Source organism: Agelaius tricolor, unplaced genomic scaffold (assembly GCF_023055355.1).
Source record: "Agelaius tricolor isolate 1412-34295 unplaced genomic scaffold, bAgeTri1.0.p SCAF_2, whole genome shotgun sequence".
Classification (NCBI taxonomy): Eukaryota; Metazoa; Chordata; class Aves; order Passeriformes; family Icteridae; genus Agelaius; species Agelaius tricolor.
In genome coordinates, this window is record NW_027269262.1 from 11,804,266 (window position 1) to 11,825,019 (window position 20,754).

Here is a 20,754-nt window from a genome sequence, read left to right on the forward strand (position 1 = left end):
GTTTCAGTATTTTCAGATAAAAACTAGTCTTTTAAAAAATTGCCAATTCTTTATTACAGTTTTTAATCTAATATTTAAATAAATTTAAACTTTCAGAAGTTTAGGTGACAGAATAAAAAACTGAAACAATCAATTCACCCCTCTAAACAACTGTGAGCTTCCATCCTCATTTAAAATTAATAAAGGGCTCAAAAATTGCCCTCTTATGATGACTATCTAATTATCCAAATCCCCCCAGCTGGAATGACCCATTGATGTGTCCCATACATGCAGTATTGCATCAGTCAGAGTTTTCAAAGGGTTAACACAGATTGGAAATTAATCTGCCCCTTCAACATCTGAATTTGGTAATTTATAAATGTATCAAACTTTTAGTGGCAATACTTTGATGTAGCTGTGCAAGGCAGGGTGTTCAACACATACATAATGGTCTCAGATGTCTTAGCTGATTCTAACTCTACTGAGCTCAACTCTCAGTAGCAAAAAATTTGTAATATCCAGAGTAATTTTCTATATTGTACTAACCCCACAAATCATAGCAATCCCTTTCAAATGCTATTCAAAACTACTTAGGCTGTAGAAATTCAAGCAACATTCAGGCATAATGGGACTAAGGATGTACTACATAGTTGAACAATCAGTTTGAGTGAAATACTGTACTTGCTACTGGAAAAGATAACATTTTACTTCCAACCAACAAATATTTCTGTAAATAAACTAGGTTTATGGTCCTAAGGATTAAGTCACAACATTTCTCATAAGAAGTGATTAATCTTTACAAAAAGGCAGGAAAATGAGACAGCTACTGCCACCCACTTTGACATTTTCGTTCTTTGAAAAAGAAAAAACAACAAAAAACCCCCCCCAAAACACAACAAAAAAACCATGAACTAGTTTACGAACAAGAGCTATCAGTAATGCAGATTTCCAGATGAAATAATTTATCAAGTATATTCCTGAGATAACAATCTTTTACTCTCTACATTGAGAGAACACAGTGACATTAAACAGCGTTACTAAGAAATCAGATAAGCTCTGCCATTGAATACACAAGTCCTGAACAAGAGCTCACATTTTCTTTCCCAGCTGCTCAAGCCCTGTATGAACACACAGAACCATATCCTTGTTGTTGCTATGTCCAACCAATGCTTGGAGTCCCACCTATTCGTGGAAGGCTCACCCAGGAGTCGTTCTGGATGTCTGGACACTTGCACCTACTTTTCAGAGAAGGTCAAACAAATAAAAATCTTAAAGCAATGATGCTTCATTCCAGGGCTCTCACTTACTTGAGTTATTTTATCAACACCTTGGAAGCCATGTTTCTCAAAGTGTTCAGCTATATTTAGGAAGGTATGGCGCTCCAGGTAACGGCAGTTACTGAGTGCAATTAAAAGTCTCTGCTCCTAAAAATTAAGAGAAGAAAGAGCATACCAGTTGAAAAAAGAAGTATCATCATAACCAACAATGTAAATGTATATATTTTACTGACTCTCTGTGCATAATGAACATTCTCATAAATAAAGTAGTGTTTACAAATACTTTTGTCAACAAACTACTGAGAAATGAATAAATATTAGGTATGATAATTGAACATGATGCTTCCTCTTATAGGTCCTCTTATATGATCCAGAGCACTCATTGGAATAATTATGACTAATACAGAACTGTGGTTAAGACTTTACAAAAATTAGGTTTGGACGGCTTTCCAGGAAGCTGTTTCTGGATTTTACTTTGTTTCAAGAAATATACTAAGAATTATGACCATCATAAATATACTAAGAATTATGGCCATCATAAAAATCAACTGAAGATCATCTTCACTTTCCCATGAAGCTGGCTAAAACAAGGGAAGCAGGTACTGAACAAATGCCCTCACCAACTCTAAAATACTAGAGGGTTCTGAACTACATTATATAATTTCAGCAGTTTGAAGAAATTCTAGGTGGTTATAACTTATGTCTGTTCTTCAATGACTTTTTTAACTATAAGAGAGTCAAATACATTCTGGAGTTGAGATACTACAACTGCCTGTCCTTGATCATGATATAAGATATAGATTCCAAACAAAGATCCAAACAAGACAAAACTACTATTTAAAATAGATTGGGTCTTCCCTTTCCCCCCGCCTCCTTTTCATTTCAAACTATTTTTCTACCTCAGATGAAAGTTAAAAATCAACTGAGAAAATATTTTGAAAACAAAATTATTTGGCAGTAAAGTCACCATAACAGCACTGATCTGATTAAAAATGGTATTGGTTTTCAGACCCAAAACTCCTGACAGTTTTGCATTTCAGTAATACAATGACTAGGACTGAGAGTTGCCTTCTACTTTAAGTTATAATCAGGCAGTATGCAAACTATTCGAAAAATGAGAATTCAAAAAATATAGTGACCAATCTTACTCCAATCACTCACTTGCTCTGTTCTCATTCAAGAAAGAGAAGACAAAATGTCTTGTGATTTACATAAGAAAAGAATACCATGGAACCATAGAAGTCATACATTGCCTAAAATGATGATTTCTTTTTTTTAAGCATTTGGAAGAAGCCACAAGTCAACAATTGATACCAAATCTGTGTGTTGCAAGAATAAAATGATATAAAGAACTAGTTATTATAGTCTACAATTCAGAAACAGTTTGGCAATCTGTGATTCTTTATTGTAGCAGAAATGCTTACTACTCTTGTAAATTAGGCAAACCTGAGCTTCTGACAACATTTAAAACCTGTACTAAGGAATATTCATTTCACTAGAGGTTCTCAGTAGGTTTCTTGCAGGTAAAACCTACATTTTTTCATCAGCTGCTTAAATGGAAGAAAGTACATTAACCAAAGCATCAAGAATATTAAAAATATTTTTCCAACTTCCTAAAAATCCAAAATCAAACAAGCCAAACAAATAACCAATACTTATTCTCAGTAAATTTTCTGTGGGAAAGAAGCATTATCTAATATCTGTATCTTTGTGGGTTTCAAAAAGTAACTAATAATTAGACTGATTCTAATCTAAAACAAGGTAATAAATCAAAAGTCAGATCCTCAGCTGACTTAACACCAGTGCTATTTTCACTGATTTCTGTGATGCCATTTTAGTTTCTGAGGACTTGTTTTTAAAAATCACTTTAAAGAGTTACCTTAACATGGTACACTAAGATACCAAAAAAACCAGTGCTTTCAACAAGAGAAATGCCTACAGAATACAAAATTATTCTCTATAAAAAAAGAAAACAAAATAAACAGTATTTACAATATTGCAACAATAAAAAAGAGCCACATTCCTGTATCTTTGAGAAAAATTTTCACATCAACTTTTAGATGTAGAAGCCAAACTTACTGAAGAAAGACTTGATTCTTCATGAATGCTTCCAAACAAATCTGGAGATGAAACATCAACTGAAAGACTAGGAATATATTGTTTAAAAAGTAAGTATATACAAAACTATAGTGCTTTTGATTATGTGATACATGGTGGATTCAATCAAAAGGAATGAAATGCAATCCTGTTTCAATACCCCCCTTACACCAGATAACAAAGCAGTCCACGTTGTTCAGTTTTTCCAAGATGCCCACAAAGCCTGCCTGAGGAGGTTGGTGGTCTGATAGTAGTATTCTAGCTACAGACCTTTTCTTTTCTTCCTAAAGCATTTATCTTTAATATAATTTCTCTGTTTCACCACATATTCTGTTTTTACACCTATCCAGCCAATGGTAATCTGAATAGGAAGAAAAACCAGAGCTAATTTGCCTTTCCAATGCATATTGCTATATTTGCCAAATCTCTGACTTTTCACGAATATTTGTAACTCCTGGAGGCTCAGGCTACTCCGACTTGTATTGGTCTCTAAAATAAGTGGCTCATAAGAATGTATTGAACAAACAATTTTCATGAATTTAGCAGAAATACCAAATCAGTAAAAAAATAGAAGGGAAGAAAAGAAAGGCAGGGGATGTTTCACCATGACTGGACATTACTTAGCGACAAGTATGACTGATTACATGTAAAGTCATGTCAAAACCAACACATCTGCTTTAACAGCAGCACACAACTTGTGTCACTGAAAAAACAGTATAAATAATGTATTATTAAGTATCTTATATGAACTTTATTACATGATGCCACACAACATTTTGACATAAAAAGTACCTGCTCTTATTTCAAAGCATCACTATTCAGAGGCAAAGTATTCACAAGAAATATGAAATACAGAAGGGATAAAACCACAACCCCGGTGAAATGTAAGACTTGCACACACAATTGCAGAATACTACACATAAATCTTATTTCTTTTTACTTACTGTGATGTATCTATGTCACCATCAGGTTTGGTGCTCAGTTGTTCCAAACAATCTATAAAGCCCTAGGAAATAATAAAGCAAGATCTAAATTTTCTGCCAGAACTAAAAAGCGTTCTCAAATTCACTTTTACTACACTCAATAAAAGCAGAGCAATCATCACCTGGTTTTGTCTTAAACCTTACATAAATACAGTAACGTTTAGTTACAGCTTTTGAATGCATATTTTCTATTTTGCATGCATCATAGTGTACTTGTAGGAAAACATAGTAATTTTTAACCCTGATAAGTAATTTTCATGATACATGTTTAAAATTATGCAGTGATAATCTGCTGATTAGCATGGTTAACAGTTTTTATGTGCTCAATCTGAACAGTGGATTCCAAGTAAAAATTGCAGAAGCCTCATTATAATCCTTTTGTTGCTTTGGCTCCCCATTTCTTATTCGAGGAGACTATTAAAATGGTTCAAAAACCTAAAGAATGCTATTACTAAATTTCAAATAAATTAAAAAAAAAATCAGATATTGTTACAAAGAACACTGTTTTCTGCTACAGAAATTAAAAGCCAGATCCTCAGCTGATGAAAACCAGCATTTCTCCTCTGACTGCAGTATATAGATGTTAGATGGCATCAGCTCAGGAAGCATCATTGTCAATAAAATCTTGAAAAATCACACTCAGTAAAATACTTGAATATGTCACTTATTCTCTCAGGATTTGCCATCGCTGGATTGAGCTAGTCAGCACTACCTACTTTTAAGTCAAACATTTCTCAGAATCCCTGAGTGTACCACAGGAATAACAGAGTCATCAACTTAAGCTACCTTTTGGGAGGTGGGTAAGGTACAACGCACACATTTTGATCGTCACTGGTGTTGACAATTTCATACTTCAAAGTGATCAAGATACCTGCATGATCCCAATGCTTAGTTGGCACACATCCTCCTGTGTTTTCTGCTGCTGGAAAACCTGAGGATGCAAGCATATTATTTCAGCAGAACAACTTCACATGGCCTTATTTTCAAGGAAGACTTGAGTAACTTAGCCCTAAAGAGATGACACAATTAAAGGAATGGCTGCTGGGACACTGTTTTCTTATGGATCAATTTCAATTTTTCTCCATCCTAAAAATGGGAGAGAAAATACTAGTCCCAGTAAACAGTTTGATAAACATGAGGAGATAATACAGTAAAAGGAAGAAAATCCTAGCACATGCGGTGTGTGTCATTGCTGGCTAATGGAATGGCAGCAAAAGCTCCCAGGATATTTCAAGGTCTTCATGTCCTAAAAAGGATGACTCATCGTGCAGGTGAATTCACTGCAGATTCTTTTGAATAAATGTTCATTAAGAAAACAGACGAGCTAGTCAGAAAGATTAATGTAAATGAGGTGAGAGAAACAATATCTATACATAGGTCCCCAAGAGAGTGGAAAAGTGTTGGAAAAATGTTAAACTCCCTAAGAAAGAAATATCAATGTTTCAATCAATCAGGGCCTAAAGGTACTGAGTAGATGGGGACTAAAAAGTGAATTTAAGTTCTTCAAGTAATTTGGATCTAACAGTGAGTGAAGAGTAACTCCTAGGAATGGCCTCTCCCATTTTTATTTCAGATGTAACATCTACTGCTATCTGAATAGTATGTGAGTAGCATTTTTTTTTCCAGAAGAACAGCTTTAAGGATTTAAATGCAAGTTCCATCTGCCCCATAACCACAAATTACCCATAACAAATGAAGCAAAATCAGAAGTCTAAAAGGTAGCACAAGTGAAAATGTGTACATGGGAAACAAATACAGAGGAAAGTTATACCCTTGTATCATTCTCTGAAAGTTCTTTTCATGTAAATTACTATTGGGTTTCAGAAGAAGAACAAAAATGAAAACATCAATCAAAACTTACACTGGCTTCTCCAGGTTTGCAGTCCAACACAGTTTTAAGAGATTGCAAGGAACGAATAATGCACTGCTCAAACTGGGATGGCTGAAAGTCAAACAAGTTGTTAGCTGTAGATAAGCATGTTAAATATACAGTACACAAATAGATAAAAACTTACAAGGTGTGTAGTAAGCTCTTTATTCCCAAATTATCCCAAATAAGGGGTGGGGGGGGAAAAAAAAAATCACACTTCATGTATTACCAGAGGATCCTTTCAGAGTGATACTCTTTTGTATGTAAATTATCTACAGAATTATTACCATAGATCAATGTACATTTTTTTCTCTAAATGAGAGATTTTTATACCAGCCTCGTATAAAAGGCTTAGGAAATATTTTTAGAGTTTTTTGTTGTAGCATTACATATGCCTATTGACACACTCCCTCCCCTCCACTTCTTGAGCCAAGATGCAATAGAATTTCACCTGGGATGTCCCATATTTCTGCATGGTATTTCAGCAAAAAGTTTCTAAAAAAATCAGACTGAAATTTGTTTCAAATGGAACAAAAAATGGTTTGAGAGGCTGTTGTTACCTTCAGGTTTCCAAACCTGAATTTGAGTGTATGGATAACATGTATCAATTTCATCCTGAAAGTGCAAACAAGTTCACAGAAAAGTTATTAGTCACTTTTTCCTTGCCTTTCTCTCTTCTCTGATAAGCCACACCTAATTTTTTTAATGCATCTGTCTGCTGGTATTGGGCATGAACCTGTTCTGCAGGGCAACATAAAGCAGTCACTGCTCCAGAAAAACGAGACATCATCTTACTGGATTTGAGTCAAAGAAGTGGACAAAAATGCTTTTAAGTCCTGTAAAGTTGTTTTTCATTCATTAGATAGTTTATGGCATGTCACCAACCTTAGGCTTAGGAATAATTTTTATTTCTGTAAATTATGGAGGTGGATAGGGAAACTGATGCTCACATGGCATAATGAAAATCATGAAAAAGCCACTAAGACAATCTCTATTTAGTATTTTTGGATCCCTTAAAAGAAGAAAGCCAGCAGTAAAGTGCTCTTGGGTTTTCACTTCCACACTATAAAACATCACATCTCAGGACAGGAAAGTTGTTTAGATATATGATTCTTTGGATATTATGAGGCTGAAAAAACTTGGTTCTGTATCACACTGTATCTTTTATCTGGAATATAAATGCTAGAGAGGTCTTCAACCTTTTCTACAAACTTAAAATACAATTTCTACCTCAAGCCTAAAATGTCTCCAAAGAGACTGCCTGGTCCTTTTTTATAGTGGTTGACCAGTGCTCTAAAATTACCCCAGTGAACTATACTTTAGTAGGTAAACTGTCTCTCTATGACAAAACACAGTCAGCTTCCACCATTAAAATTTGGCATGGTTGAACCATGGTTGAAACCTACTCAAAAGGTATCTAGTAAAGTACAGTATACAAGGAATGAATGGGTGATTTCAAAGCACAAAAATCACTTGATCAGTTTTTTAATAAAGATGGGTTAGGCTACAGCACAAGCATAAAGAAACAACACTTCAGTGGAAGAACTTCCCCCCTGCCTTCATTCAGCAGATAAACACAGTGAAAAACAGAAAAGTTATAGGGACTTGCCCATAGCAGCAGCAACTGAAATCAAGACCAGAAGCTGTAAATCTGGTTATAGTACTACAATTGACAACAACACTCCTTCCTACGGTATGCATATTGTGACTGCTTAACGTCCTCCTACTCAACTTCAAACATGTATTAATAGAAGCAAATAAGAAGAACTAAAAAAGTCTGTGGAGCATTCCCTTAGATAACATACACAAAGGAACTGTCCCTCCCACAGGCCTTTTCTGCTTTCGCAGATTGTATTTAAGTCACACCTACAGCGCGCTTGCTGTGTTTTAGGCATTACTCATTACTGTTTATTTCCAGCAAGCGTCTCGCTAATTTACCTGAATTTGGTTTCAAGTCATTGGTTGTTTGCATGTAGGCAATACCCTAAATTAGTTGCTTCTCAGTTCAATTTCTCATTATAACATATAAGTGACCTATTTATTCAGCTACAGACCAATTCCATGGTAGTGTGCCTACTAAGTTATGAAGCATTTTGATGTGAACTGAACTTGTGACCTCAAGTATGACTTTTTACTCCAGTAAAACCATTCAAAGACGCAACCATTCAAACAATTAAAAAAAAAATTAGTGTCCCATATTTTAATAAAACTATAGACACTATGCATACACGGATAAAGTCCAAAGTAATTTAAATTTTGGAGAATGTAGAAATCACTTTCATTACAGATGCAAAAGAAAGAAAAAATCCAGCAATGGAAGTGCCTACAAGACACCAAGTATACCCACCAACGATGTCAAACCTTCATTATCAACAACCCAGTCCTCCTTTTCAGCTAATCTCTTTATATCTGTAGGACAGAATAATAGGGGAAACATGGGATGGGTGGGTGGGGAGAGAAGGTATAAATTTTAATTATTAAAAACTCTTGAACTTGAAAAGAAACCACAGACACTGGAACTGCAATGACTAGGCATACAAGCAAATAGCACTACAAGCTTCAAAGCCTTCAGTAATCTCAAATGACTAAGAATGGAACTCACACATGGTCTGCTGACACCACACAGAGAAGCACATCTATGATACATGGCAGGACTTGCATGAAGCACATAGTTTTCTGGAAAGCTTAGAATTAAAGGAATATTGCAAAGGCTTTGGGTTTGTTTCTGTTTTGTAAATTTTTAATCACAATATAAAATACTCCAACTAAGAATCCAAGTCTCTAGCCTGTAACACTCTAGCATTTAAAATGAAAGAAAAACTGCCTAGCATTTTAGCAAAGACAGAAAGAACAGCATATAATTCATATTCAGAACTCTAAAAGAGGCACAGGGTCCCAACTCAGGGTCAAGGATCCATGGTGCTAGATTTTCTTCAAAAGTTCATGAACAAATATGCAAAAAGCACTCTCTCCCACTACCCAGAAGGTGTTAACTTATACAGGCTTACTACTTAACTATTTATTAGGATGTGAATGCAAAACTTATGCACTATAAAACACAATTCTTCTGTGGATGGCGTGCATCATGCATCATCACTGTGTTTTGGGCTTAATTGAAGTGTAAACAGAACAAAGATGACCTGTGTGCAATTTGCGGGGCTTTGACATACAGTTTTCCTACGCAGAAATTGCTCATCAGAAGTGCCTGCATATCATGCAACTCACTTTTAAATGAATAAAAATTTCAGTGAATTACCATCTCTTCTAAAAATCCAAGAAAAGAGAATAACTAATGCATGCTAAAAGTTATCTTCAAAATTTTACTGCTTTCTGTAGCTAAATTAAGAAGCTTAGTTATAGTGTCATACTCTGCAACACTCACACAAGTATAGGCTCAGTAAGGATAAAAGGCATTAAGGGATTGTGTAGAATAATGACTCTGTTCACTTTTCTACTTAATTCAATTGATATTCTTCTAAGGGCTTAGATTGCACTGGGCAGCCTTTACATGTTTTTGTGGCTGCTCACTTTGCATTCTGCTCTTAGCTAATACAAATATAAAATCCACCAAATTTCTTTCTCATACTTCACTGCTCATCAAATGCCAGTCAAATACATTCATGTAAACTCACTGTCTAGTCTGGCATTCACATAATTTGTCTTTCATGACCTTTATGACCAGTGACCACATACAGGAGGGAAAGAACACAGACTGCCTCACAGGGCCAGTGTGTGTACATGGTGTTTATCATAAGACAACAAAAAAACTCCTGTGCGTGGGCAGGTTTATCATATTTGAAAAGCTAAAGTGCTCTAATGAGTATTTTAACTACATCTGAATATTCTAACTACATCTGAATGCCTTTACCAACTTACAACATGCAGCAAGAGATGAAACTGAAGTTTATATCAGTACTTTACTCATATTTCAGAGTTATTAGAGAGGTGAAATTCAAGTCCAGGAGCTGACTTTTTGACCTACATATTGCAGATATAGCTACTTCTGAGATACATGTACATAGCTCCATAAGAATATCCATTACCTGTACTTTCACTCGTTCCCCAATAATATGAGTTTCTTATTAAAGGGCCCAGTTAACCTGGTCATGTGCAGGAAAAAATCCCCACTATTTTAAATACATTCCAGAAGTACAATTTTCTTTAGTAGGCAAAGAACAAAAAAAAGGAGCAGAAACTCTGCATGTGAACAAAGAACTGGGCTATTGCCTTGGTGCAACAAGTAGGTAAAACCAGTCAAACAACAGTTTTTTTCATCATTGGCCACATATTTGAGCTCTCTGCACTGTGCTGGAGCAGCTAGGTAGGTAGCTCAGAGATTGGATAAGCTGAGGACTGTCAAGAAAATGGCTGAGAGCTAAATACTTCCTTCCTTTGAAACAGCAGGACATCTGAGGACTCCCTCACAGTTCCCAGACAGAAGTCAGTCCAATAAGATCATCCTCATATCACAATTAAAAGGAAAAAAAATCTCATACACCTTTAAGAAAAAATAATTGAACTCAATTGTGCTAAGGGCTGAAAAGCAAAAAAGACTTTCTCATACTTTATGTGAAACCTGAAATAGTGATAGTACTTTACAGAGTTTTAAGGAGACAAGACAATGTATAAACTTGTTCAGCCAGCAAGCTTGATATTAATGCAGAAAAAAAAGTTAATTGTGGAATGGGATTTAATAAAACAAGAGCCAAGAATGCAATTCATATCAATACTGCAACAAATAAACCATAGATAACTAATGATTTGTTGTCACCAAAAGTTTAAAAACTTGCTTCATGTAGCCACCTATGCTTGGCATACTTAAGCCTAGAGTAAAACTCTTAGCCTACATAGAATCATATGCCAAAGATTAAAAGTGACTAAATTGTAATATTAAAAAGCCATAATTTTTTTTACCATTGAGGGTAAGTAGTCTTTTGGAAAAAAATCCCTTGGCCCTGCTAAGAGAATTAGTAGATCAATCTGCCCCAATTTTAGGAGAGAGATTTATTTCTAGGAGACCTACTTAATTGAAATTTAAGTTTCAGAGTTGAATACAAGACAGCAAGAAGAATGGCCTCTGATGGTATAGAGTCATACTAGATCTAGAAAATGTGTTACTGGCTTTCACAATCCAGACCTTTATGGCAAAAGTTGTGTACACAGCAGGACACCTGGGGATTACAATGTTAGTAAAAAGCCCTGGAAACCCCACAACTAAATTAAAGGGCTGTGGATTGTTTGTTTGGGCTTTTTTTTTGTCCTTGGGGATGAGACACTGCTTATTTAATTCTTCATGTTAGAAGAATTCTCAAGAAAGAAAATAAATTTTACTTCCAACATGGAAAAGCTGCATCATGAAATAAATCATTTGCATTGTAGAACTGTCTCAACCCAAAAGAAACAAGTCTAACCTACTTTATTTATTAGACTGAGGTAAGAAAATACTCATTACTTATTTCTGGCAGAAAAATCAGGTATCTGAGTAACCCTTGTGAGAGACTACAGAATCAGATGAGTGCACTGCCACTACAACATCCGTAACAAACACAGTTATCTATCAGACCATGGTTTGGCCTCATTAGGGGCACAAAGAATGACAGTGAGCAAGGGGACCTGCAGCCTTCCATTACCTTCAGCTGTCTGCTGTAAGGTCACGATAATGCAACGTACACGAAGGTCCAGAATAAGATCCTGGATGATCTGAAGCATGTCATTGGGTATCTCAAGTGCAGTAAGAGACTCAGAACTAAGCCTAGAAAAGAAATAAAGTTAGGTGGAAGTGTAAATCTGAAGGTTTTTTAAGCTGATATGACTACATTGAATTTTTCAGACATTTTCTGCATATATAAATACAACAGCTCCATTCTCAGTGTATCTTTGAAAACGAACTATCCTATTCTGAGAAGATTAATTATTTATTTAAATAAGAAGATTGTAAATGCAGATTTATTTTTCTCTAAGATTACAATAATGTCATCACAGCAACATGTCACCTTTTTCTACTGTCTTCTTGCACTTCCCTGCTTGATCTCCTGTCCTATGATCCAAGAATAATCCTTTTGGAGCAGAAACAACTTTTTTTTTGTTGTTTTTAGATGAATGCCTAGGTCAAATACAAAATCCACAACTGGGTTTCTGAGATATTTTTTTACTTGCATGAAAACAGTAACCAAAATTAAGCTGCCAGGAATGGTGATGTGGCTGTGCATCAGATTGCTAAGAATATACATATTCAAGGAGACAAAATACAGCTACTGCACGATAGGCAGAGTAAATTAATTCACTGTTTTGCTTCCAGCTCTCACCAGGCACAAAACACTGGTACTACAGGTGAGGATGGAGACATTAATTTCTGTTTTTTTTCCTTTAGAAATAGTAACACAGCAGCTACTTGCAAGAATTAGCATTTCAGCTTTCAACTAAAAAGCTGCAGCTGCACTCAGACTTAGGGACACAGAGGGTTGTTCACTGCTTTTATCCAACTCCTGGATATGTAAGCAAGGACAATTCAAAGGCGGTCACTGCCATCTGCCCTACTGCTAATACTGAGGAAAGTACAGGTAATAGGAAGTGCCAAAGTGGAGGAATAGGAAGGCACAAAGCAAACAGGTGGAACATTTCCAATCTTCCACCTGTAGGCTCCAGTTCCATGCCTCTGGCATTGGGCACAAACCACCAAACTCCCGCCATTAATGAGGCTGCTCTTCACCCAGCACAACTACTGAATTAGTAGATTAGAAAAATCTGTACTATCTCAGCCAGCCAGGAAACAGAATGTAAATACCCATCTGTGACAAATTTAAGTTACTTTAGACTGCACAGAAGCCCTGTATTTTAGAGTTGATTCCACTGAGCACACAGCTGATCTCTTAGATCATCCTTTTTCTCTTACAATATACCCTAACAAATACATACCTTTCATACCTTTATACTAAGACAAAAATCTTATCAGCAATGGCTCACTTGATTGCATAGCTCTAATTTATTCCCTGGAATCTATTCATACTGGGCAATGAGAGGATGAGGTACAAGAGAAAGACTGTGCTACCACCTGTGTGATACACACAAATATATATGTGTGATATCAGCTGTGTGAGACATAGAAAGGAGCAGAAAAATTAAGATCACACAGATGTAATGACAAATCCTTGTTATCTAATGCTGTGAGTTCTACCACTCTTAAATACAACAGAAAACAGTAAATCATTTGTGAGATGACAGAAAAGAGTAAAATTCTATCATGTGCTTCACAATGACTTTTAGTTATGAACTGTGAAAATAAGGCTTAAGCTATTATGTAACTTTGCAACAAATAAAGGTCTTAGACAATGTGTAGACTCCTCTTGGGAACAGCCCACCTTCATCAATAGCGAGTCACAAGAATTTTGTCAGGCTGTCAAAGTGTGGGGACTTGAAAATTAACCTGCTTTTGCAGTACTTGCACAAACATCTGACCTGGTCACAACTCATCAGTACTCTATGATGACATGTTCCATTCCTCTTCTCCAGATGCCCCTTTTATTCTTTACATACATTTGATCACTTTGCAGTAAAGTCTAGCCCACTTTGCTCAAGTGCCATCACTAAGAAAACAAGGTGGGGAAAGGAGTAGGAGGGAGAGAGGATTTCCCCAGCTCTCAGTTCAGTTGTTCATTACAAGGGTAGTGCCCGGAAAGCAAAAGGAGATTCTCTGAAAGAGAGTCTTCATAGTCTGTAGCCTCAGCCAGGATCTTATCTCAGATGGCAGGAGCCATTCTTTAGAGAATCATTGCTTACATTTCCAAGCCAGTATGACAGATGTGCAAGTGCTAAAGTCTGTAATTTTATAATTTGAGGGAAACTCATGGCTTGCTTCTCATAAAAGGGTGCCCCTTTATATCTTTTCATCAAGTCAGTTCCTTCTTAAATTGAAAGCATTCCATAAAACTCAGCCAGAATAACAAACTTCAGATGGAAATATTTTTCTATGTGGTTAGAGTGCAGATAATTTAAGTGACAACAGAGTGACAGAAAGTGTCAAACAGACCTGACAACAGGTGTGTATCACCCCATCTGCACTAAGAATATCTATACATGATTATACCCCTTGCTTTTCTTCATCTGTGCTGTTACCTGCTTTGAAAACTCAAGATAAAAAGTACAATATCATACCCAGGTATTACTCAAAAGGAGTAGTTACTTTTCAAAAGGTAATGACAATTCTTGTAGGCCCCACAGACAAATGCAAGCAAATTTTAGTATATTAGTGAGTCATTTTGCAATTAATGAAATGTACATCATTAATTTTATTTAAAAAGTAAGCTGAATGACATTATAAGCAGGAATATCACCTTCCATTAAACAACTGCAATGGCAAATTGTGATCTAAGAATAACTACAGTAAAAACCACAATATTTTCATCCATTTTGGCAAAGATAGGAAGACGTATAGCAAATGCAGCAAATAATTGCTTTATACCCTAAAGAATTAAATTGTGTTTCATTCACTGAGTGCCTATGCTCTGTGCTGTGCCAGGCAAATATTTTGTTCAAACTTTTTCATAAGATGCTATGGGAAAAAATGAATATATTATTATTATGTAATAAGACTATACCATGAGACATTGATAATTACACTTGCACATAGAATCCTAAATCTGACATAAGCAATTTTTTTTGCAATCCTATTTTTGAAAATGTTAACATTATCAAAATTCAGGGTATTTAACACAATGAACAAAACATTTTGTCTTAAAGCACACATATTCCATTAATAGAATGATTTTATGGGTCCAGAGATGCATTTACCTTACAGTCTGGATAACATGTGTTAGCCACTGGCCAGAAAGTTCAGATTTCATCTCCCAGCCACCATACTGTCTTAATTCTCCTTCTCTGAGGCTGAATGGAAGCAAGGCTCCACGTATAAGTTTTACCAGAGAGTGCATAACTTCCTGAATCATTTTCTGCATCAGAAGAAGGGGAAGAAAAATCAAGGAAAAATCTCTACCAAGATGCTTAAGCAGCAACGTACTTGCTATATACAACAGGTAGAAATGCTAGATTTACAGGGGCTCCATATGGTAGAGAAGGGAGGAAAAGGAGGTATGAGGATACACAAATTATTTAGGAAATCTTATTTTTCAAGGTGACACTAAAGTATCTTGCCACGAAGGACAAATGAAAGAAATTAGGGCTCTCCCCATCACATCTCCCTCAACTACTTACCTTGAAATCATTTTGTCTTTGCCTAGCATTTTTCTTGGATCTTTCCATTTGGCCAGATTTTTCAGCAGTCTTGTGAAAATGAGAAAATTGAAAAGTGTAAGTATCTTATAACCACTGTTAAAATAATTCTGAAAAAGGGGGTTTCAAAGTGAAGAAGTGAAAACTGGTGAGCTTATGATGTAATTATAAAAATGAACTCAGGGCATTTCAGTAAGCAAAGACTATATATATCTCAATAAACTCAACTTGCTGTAGATAAGTACCCTTATGTTTAACTCTGAGGAAAAATGTGTGCTTAAGACAAAGTCAGAGACAAGCATAAGAGCAGCTCAAGCAGTACAAACTTCCTGAGCTTAAAGTTTTCTCACTGCAGTGTTAGTGAGATCTAAAACATATATAGTCAATTTTTGCATCAAGATTACATGAAGAAACTGTATTTTTTTAGTATGGAAGCTGACCAGAGAAAGACATCAACGTGAAGTGGGAGACAAATTTTGGAATGAAGGCAATTTGGAAATACACGATGTGAAGGAGAGGGCTGCAGGGTTTTTGTTTAGTTTAGGAACTGTATTTTTTAACAATGCTCTTTAAATAATTCAACTAATTGTAAAAGAGACTGCAAAATAAGCAGCACCTTTATTGTCACTTCTTTGAGAACAGCGGAACATGAGTACACTTTGCATGAGACACTTACAGTTGAAGAAAAACATGATTTGACTAATAGTCTTCCTGTTTGTAGTTCTACCCTTCTGTGAAGAGTACTGAGATCTCAGTAAATTGCATAGAAAAAGTTATTTCAAATCCTAGGCGAAGCGCAGATGTCGAATTTTATACTTAGAAAATCTCCTATTTTATGTTTGTACAGCAACATCTACTGGACAAGAAGTGCAATAACATGATAGAAGTGTCCTTAAAGACAATCAGTTTACTTGCAAATGATTAATTTCAAATGCTGCATTTTTCAAAATCCTTCTTTAGTTAAAGAATTTAAGATTTTTAAAAATAAAATAAATAATTCAAAGTGAGCAAAAATTAGAGAAAAATCAAACTGCTTAACAGTTTGATTTTTGGACAGTTTTTTGTTTTGGAAAATACATAGCTATACAATTCTTGTACATTAAAGCTCTGAATTAAACTATTTTAGACAAGGACAACAACCTTCAAATTATTGCTGCATTTAACTCCCACTTCTCTCTTCTAAAGCATTAAAAAGAAAGTAAGTTGTATTCCTTGAAACTTCAGATAGCAACTTGAAATTCACACTGATTAGCAGCTGGATTAAACAGAGCAATTCATAGATCCTTGATACAATTTTTTTTTTTCAGTGGTTTTTCTGAAGACCAATCTTAAACCTTTCCTGCACAGACAGACCAAAACTATCTTGTGGTAAGATCAACGGTTACTACTCACATTTGTGACTTCACCTAGAGTGATTCAAAGAACACAACTTTTCAAACTGTTGAAATACCACACACATCTTAACTGACAATATTTTAAGGCATGCAGCTAATCTTTCAGAGCTAAAAAGAACCCCATCCCTGCCAAAACCCCACACACTAAACAACATAAAATACATCTTGAAATGCATATGTGGAGATTTTCTTTCTACATTTTTTAAATGTCTTGAAGACTTAAATAAGCTAACTGAAATAACCCTGTATACAATTTTCTATAGGATGTTTCTTAAAAAATGTAGCAATTGCCTTGCTTCCTGAATGATGATATATACCTTGCAACATGGTAAAAGAATTTTCTTCGTGGACAACTAAAATTTGTACTGTTTCTGACAGCAAAACACAAACTTTCAGTCTTGGATGCACTGTGATGACAGATACTCTTAGGTGCTCTACAAGTCTTCCAGCTTATGCCACCCCCTCCTTGCATTCATCCTCAATTGACTGTGGCATGCAGAGCACACAGGAGGAATAGATTCCTTCCTATCTCCCCAAGACCTTGTGGGGCTTCTGTAAGGACCAAAGGTGTGGAAGAAATCAAATGTATGGGGATTAATTTCTCAGAAGTTCAAAATTAGGCCCAGACATAGAAGAACATATGTTCCTTACAGACTAACAAAACTACCTCTTCTGGTTTTTTAATACATTGAAACAATGTTTTGTTCAGGCAAGACAGAAGATCGCTACATTTTCCACTTGCAGTCATGTTCATGAGCAGGACTTCTTAACCTTGTTTACAGTTCAAGTCTTCATTTCTCTAGAAACTGCTTTCTATTTCATTGTACACAGGAAAAAAAAGTCACAGTAAACTTAACAGGTGAATTCGTAAAGTTTAATTTTCCATAGTACTGGTGTCAAAAAGAAAAGTTGTAATTTCCCTAATGAAATAAATTATTTTTGTGAAAGTCAACAGTACTAAGGTTTATTCTTGGTTTTACTTCCTTCACTGAACATTAGATGTAAATGTCATATCTTTCTTTTGATTTTTATAATGTAAAATGAGGATCACACCTAAGCATCTATGTCACTGAAGCTAGAATGCTCTGTACATTGTTTCAACATGTAAAGGGCTATAGTATCTATTAGTATCATCATATGAGAATAGTATATTGATTTATAAACAGTAGCAATAGATAGATAAATTAATTCTTTGGAAAATAAGAACATAAGCTTCCAAATGTTCTTTCTCAAAGGCTTTTGTTTTTCGTACTAAAGCTGCAAAGAATAGTAGATAGACATGATGACTTCAGAATTTAAACACAGCAGAACATAGTATACAACAAATTAATTAATTTATAAAAACTAATTTTGAGAGATACCCTTTCAAAATCTGTTAGGAGTGTGCATATAAAAAGAGCATGCGTCATAAATCATCACTTTTGCTTTTCCCCTTTCAAATCAGGATGATATGAAAAATCATATCATCTGAGCAAGAAGGAGTACTAGCACAGGTAGTTGCAGCTGACTAACCTTCCAGACTAGACTCCCTATAATATGTCTGTGAATTCTGCTAAGTGTCTTGGTTATTATGCATCTCTGATCTTGCACCTAACCTCACTTCCAAATACTTAAAACTCAAGAAATGAGTACTCCTTTTCCAAAGAAAGGAAGCAATATTTTTTCTGTATGACTCTGCTTTTTACATATCTCTACCTTTCATGCAATGTGTTAATTCTTCAGATCACCAGTGAAGGGCCAGCTATGAGTAAGAGTTCAAAGTACTCAGATATTATTGAGTCCAGCAACTGGAACACAGACACAGCAACACACAATCCCTACTGTCAGAATTTAAGGTAATTCCACTGTATGCTTACGTTCTTTTAAAAAGAAAAATCTCTTACTAAAATAAGTCATTACTTCTACCAGTGAAATATTTCAAATATAATTATTACAGACCTTTGTTACTTATAAGTCCTTTATATAGAAGAATCCATACCTCACTGAATAAACTTCCATTCACATAGGAAACCCAGAGCTTCCAGAAGTTGGGCAGCTGACTTACAACAAGTTTTGTCAACTTTTCAACAAATACAACTTGCTGAGGAGCTTTGTATCGCCAAGCTAAAAGGGAGAGAAGGGATGGAAAAAGCAACATTAACATTTAAAAAAATAACAAGAATGAACTACTAGCTTGCTGCTGCACTGTATTTCACAAGTGACTATACAGTATATATAAAACCTTTCGGGTAAAAATAAAAATAATGAAAGCCTAGTCCAAATACATGTACACAATCTGTACACATACAAACTCTTTCTTCTCCTCTTGTATGCTTACAAGGTGCCAGCATTATGACACTATCTACAGAATAGTTCCCCTTGTGGGGGTATCTAAGGCAATCCATGTAAATATCCATTCAGACAGTCTTCTGTCTTCAAACCACTTTAAAATGTAAGGTAATGTGAAAGTAACCAAGACATTAGAAAAGTTTCAAATGAAATCTTGGCAACAAATTACTTTTTTCAGTTTCCTCTGCAATGGGTGAAAGGGGGTAAATAGAAAGCTGAACAGAGGCAGATGAAGTCCTTAACACAGAAAATAAAGGAAACCCTGTGAAATACTCTTCCATAATAATCTATGTTCTCCGTTGAAACCTTCATGATTACAGTGGTTTAACACAACAGGGTATCAGCACAACAGTGATAAGAGACTTGTATTTCAATTCAGGAACTACAGTCTGCTTTGGGGCACTTGGACAAAGAAATCATATTTTTTGAAAAACCCCAAAACAAATCACCAAAACCCCCAAAACACTTTAAAATGGCATGGTTGTTGATGTGATGTTTTTTTATGTATAAACTCAGGTCTTGTACAAATAAGATACATTTGAGAATACGATATCAGCCTATGTAACACTGTGGAAATGCAGCAAAATGTTGCATGAAATAGCACTTTTTGTATCTACTTTGCTACAGAATGTTGCCTACACACAACATGAATTCATGAGTTAGGCAGAAATAGCACATTACATACTAGTAAGCTTCACCAGAGCCTCACTATTTTATTGTATTGGTAGACAGTCCTGAATCTCCTTGAAGTACAGCATGTCTTCAGCAGCTTCCATTTGTTGAGGTTTGGATCACTTATTGCTCTACTTCTTTACTGGAGAATAGAACATCTGCCCTACACATTTCTTCTCATGGCCAAAAAGTTTAGGCATTTTGAATTAGTATTTGAAAATAAAATCATAATGGAAGCTCAAAATTTGGAAAGAGGGTCTGACATAACTCAAGCGCAACTGTGCTGAGGGGGATGTATCTATTTAGGAGTCATGAAAACATCAAAGCTCTACTAGAAAAGCTTCTAGTGTGGACACAGATAAGATACTTTCACCAGCTTGGTTATGACTGCCAGAGAACTGGTCTAGACTCAGCGGCAGAAAAACTTTCATTAACAAGCTGTGACTATGTCAGGAAGCTGTGCCAACAGAGCTATAGCAGCAGAGGCTCTGGAACTTCTACAGACTCCAACTTCTAATGAAAAATATTCAGTTCCTTTGAGAAACCACTTCATCTTTGCCAAAAGCTCCAGTACCAATTCAAGGTTATAACCAGGGATGTCTGTTGGTAACTGGAAACATACTGGCAAGATTTACTTCATCTACAAAATTCTTTTCCCCTTGAGGAAGCATATTTCAGGCTTAGTCCCAAGCCTGCAGACAGTAGATACCTCTTCAAATAAGCTACTGCACATCATATCAAAAGGTTATGGCCATAAATTCAGGATATTTTTACTTTGTTACTAGATAAAGCTGTAATCTATATTTTATTCCATTGATTTTATTATAACCTCTGCTATACCATTCTAAAGAGGAAACTAGAGCTATTGTTTACATATTCTCATGAACATATGCTCAAGCAAGAGCTGAATGTTACTTGAACACTGCAGT

At 35.5% G+C, this 20,754-nt stretch overlaps 1 protein-coding gene across 1 annotated transcript in view; it reads right to left on the reverse strand.

Moving 5' to 3' along the window:
• The window catches only part of EXOC2 (exocyst complex component 2), a 126,577-nt gene that overhangs the window by 38,467 nt on the left and 67,356 nt on the right, over positions 1-20,754 (reverse strand). Inside the window, exons 13-22 of the mRNA XM_071452965.1 lie at positions 18,804-18,928; positions 15,414-15,482; positions 14,994-15,151; positions 11,837-11,958; positions 8,554-8,615; positions 6,198-6,278; positions 5,208-5,267; positions 4,298-4,359; positions 3,336-3,402; positions 1,287-1,403 (exon numbers count right to left, since the gene is read on the reverse strand). Of these exons, the coding sequence (XP_071309066.1) occupies positions 1,287-1,403; positions 3,336-3,402; positions 4,298-4,359; positions 5,208-5,267; positions 6,198-6,278; positions 8,554-8,615; positions 11,837-11,958; positions 14,994-15,151; positions 15,414-15,482; positions 18,804-18,928 (923 nt within the window). The remainder of the gene's footprint in view (positions 1-1,286; positions 1,404-3,335; positions 3,403-4,297; positions 4,360-5,207; positions 5,268-6,197; positions 6,279-8,553; positions 8,616-11,836; positions 11,959-14,993; positions 15,152-15,413; positions 15,483-18,803; positions 18,929-20,754) is intronic.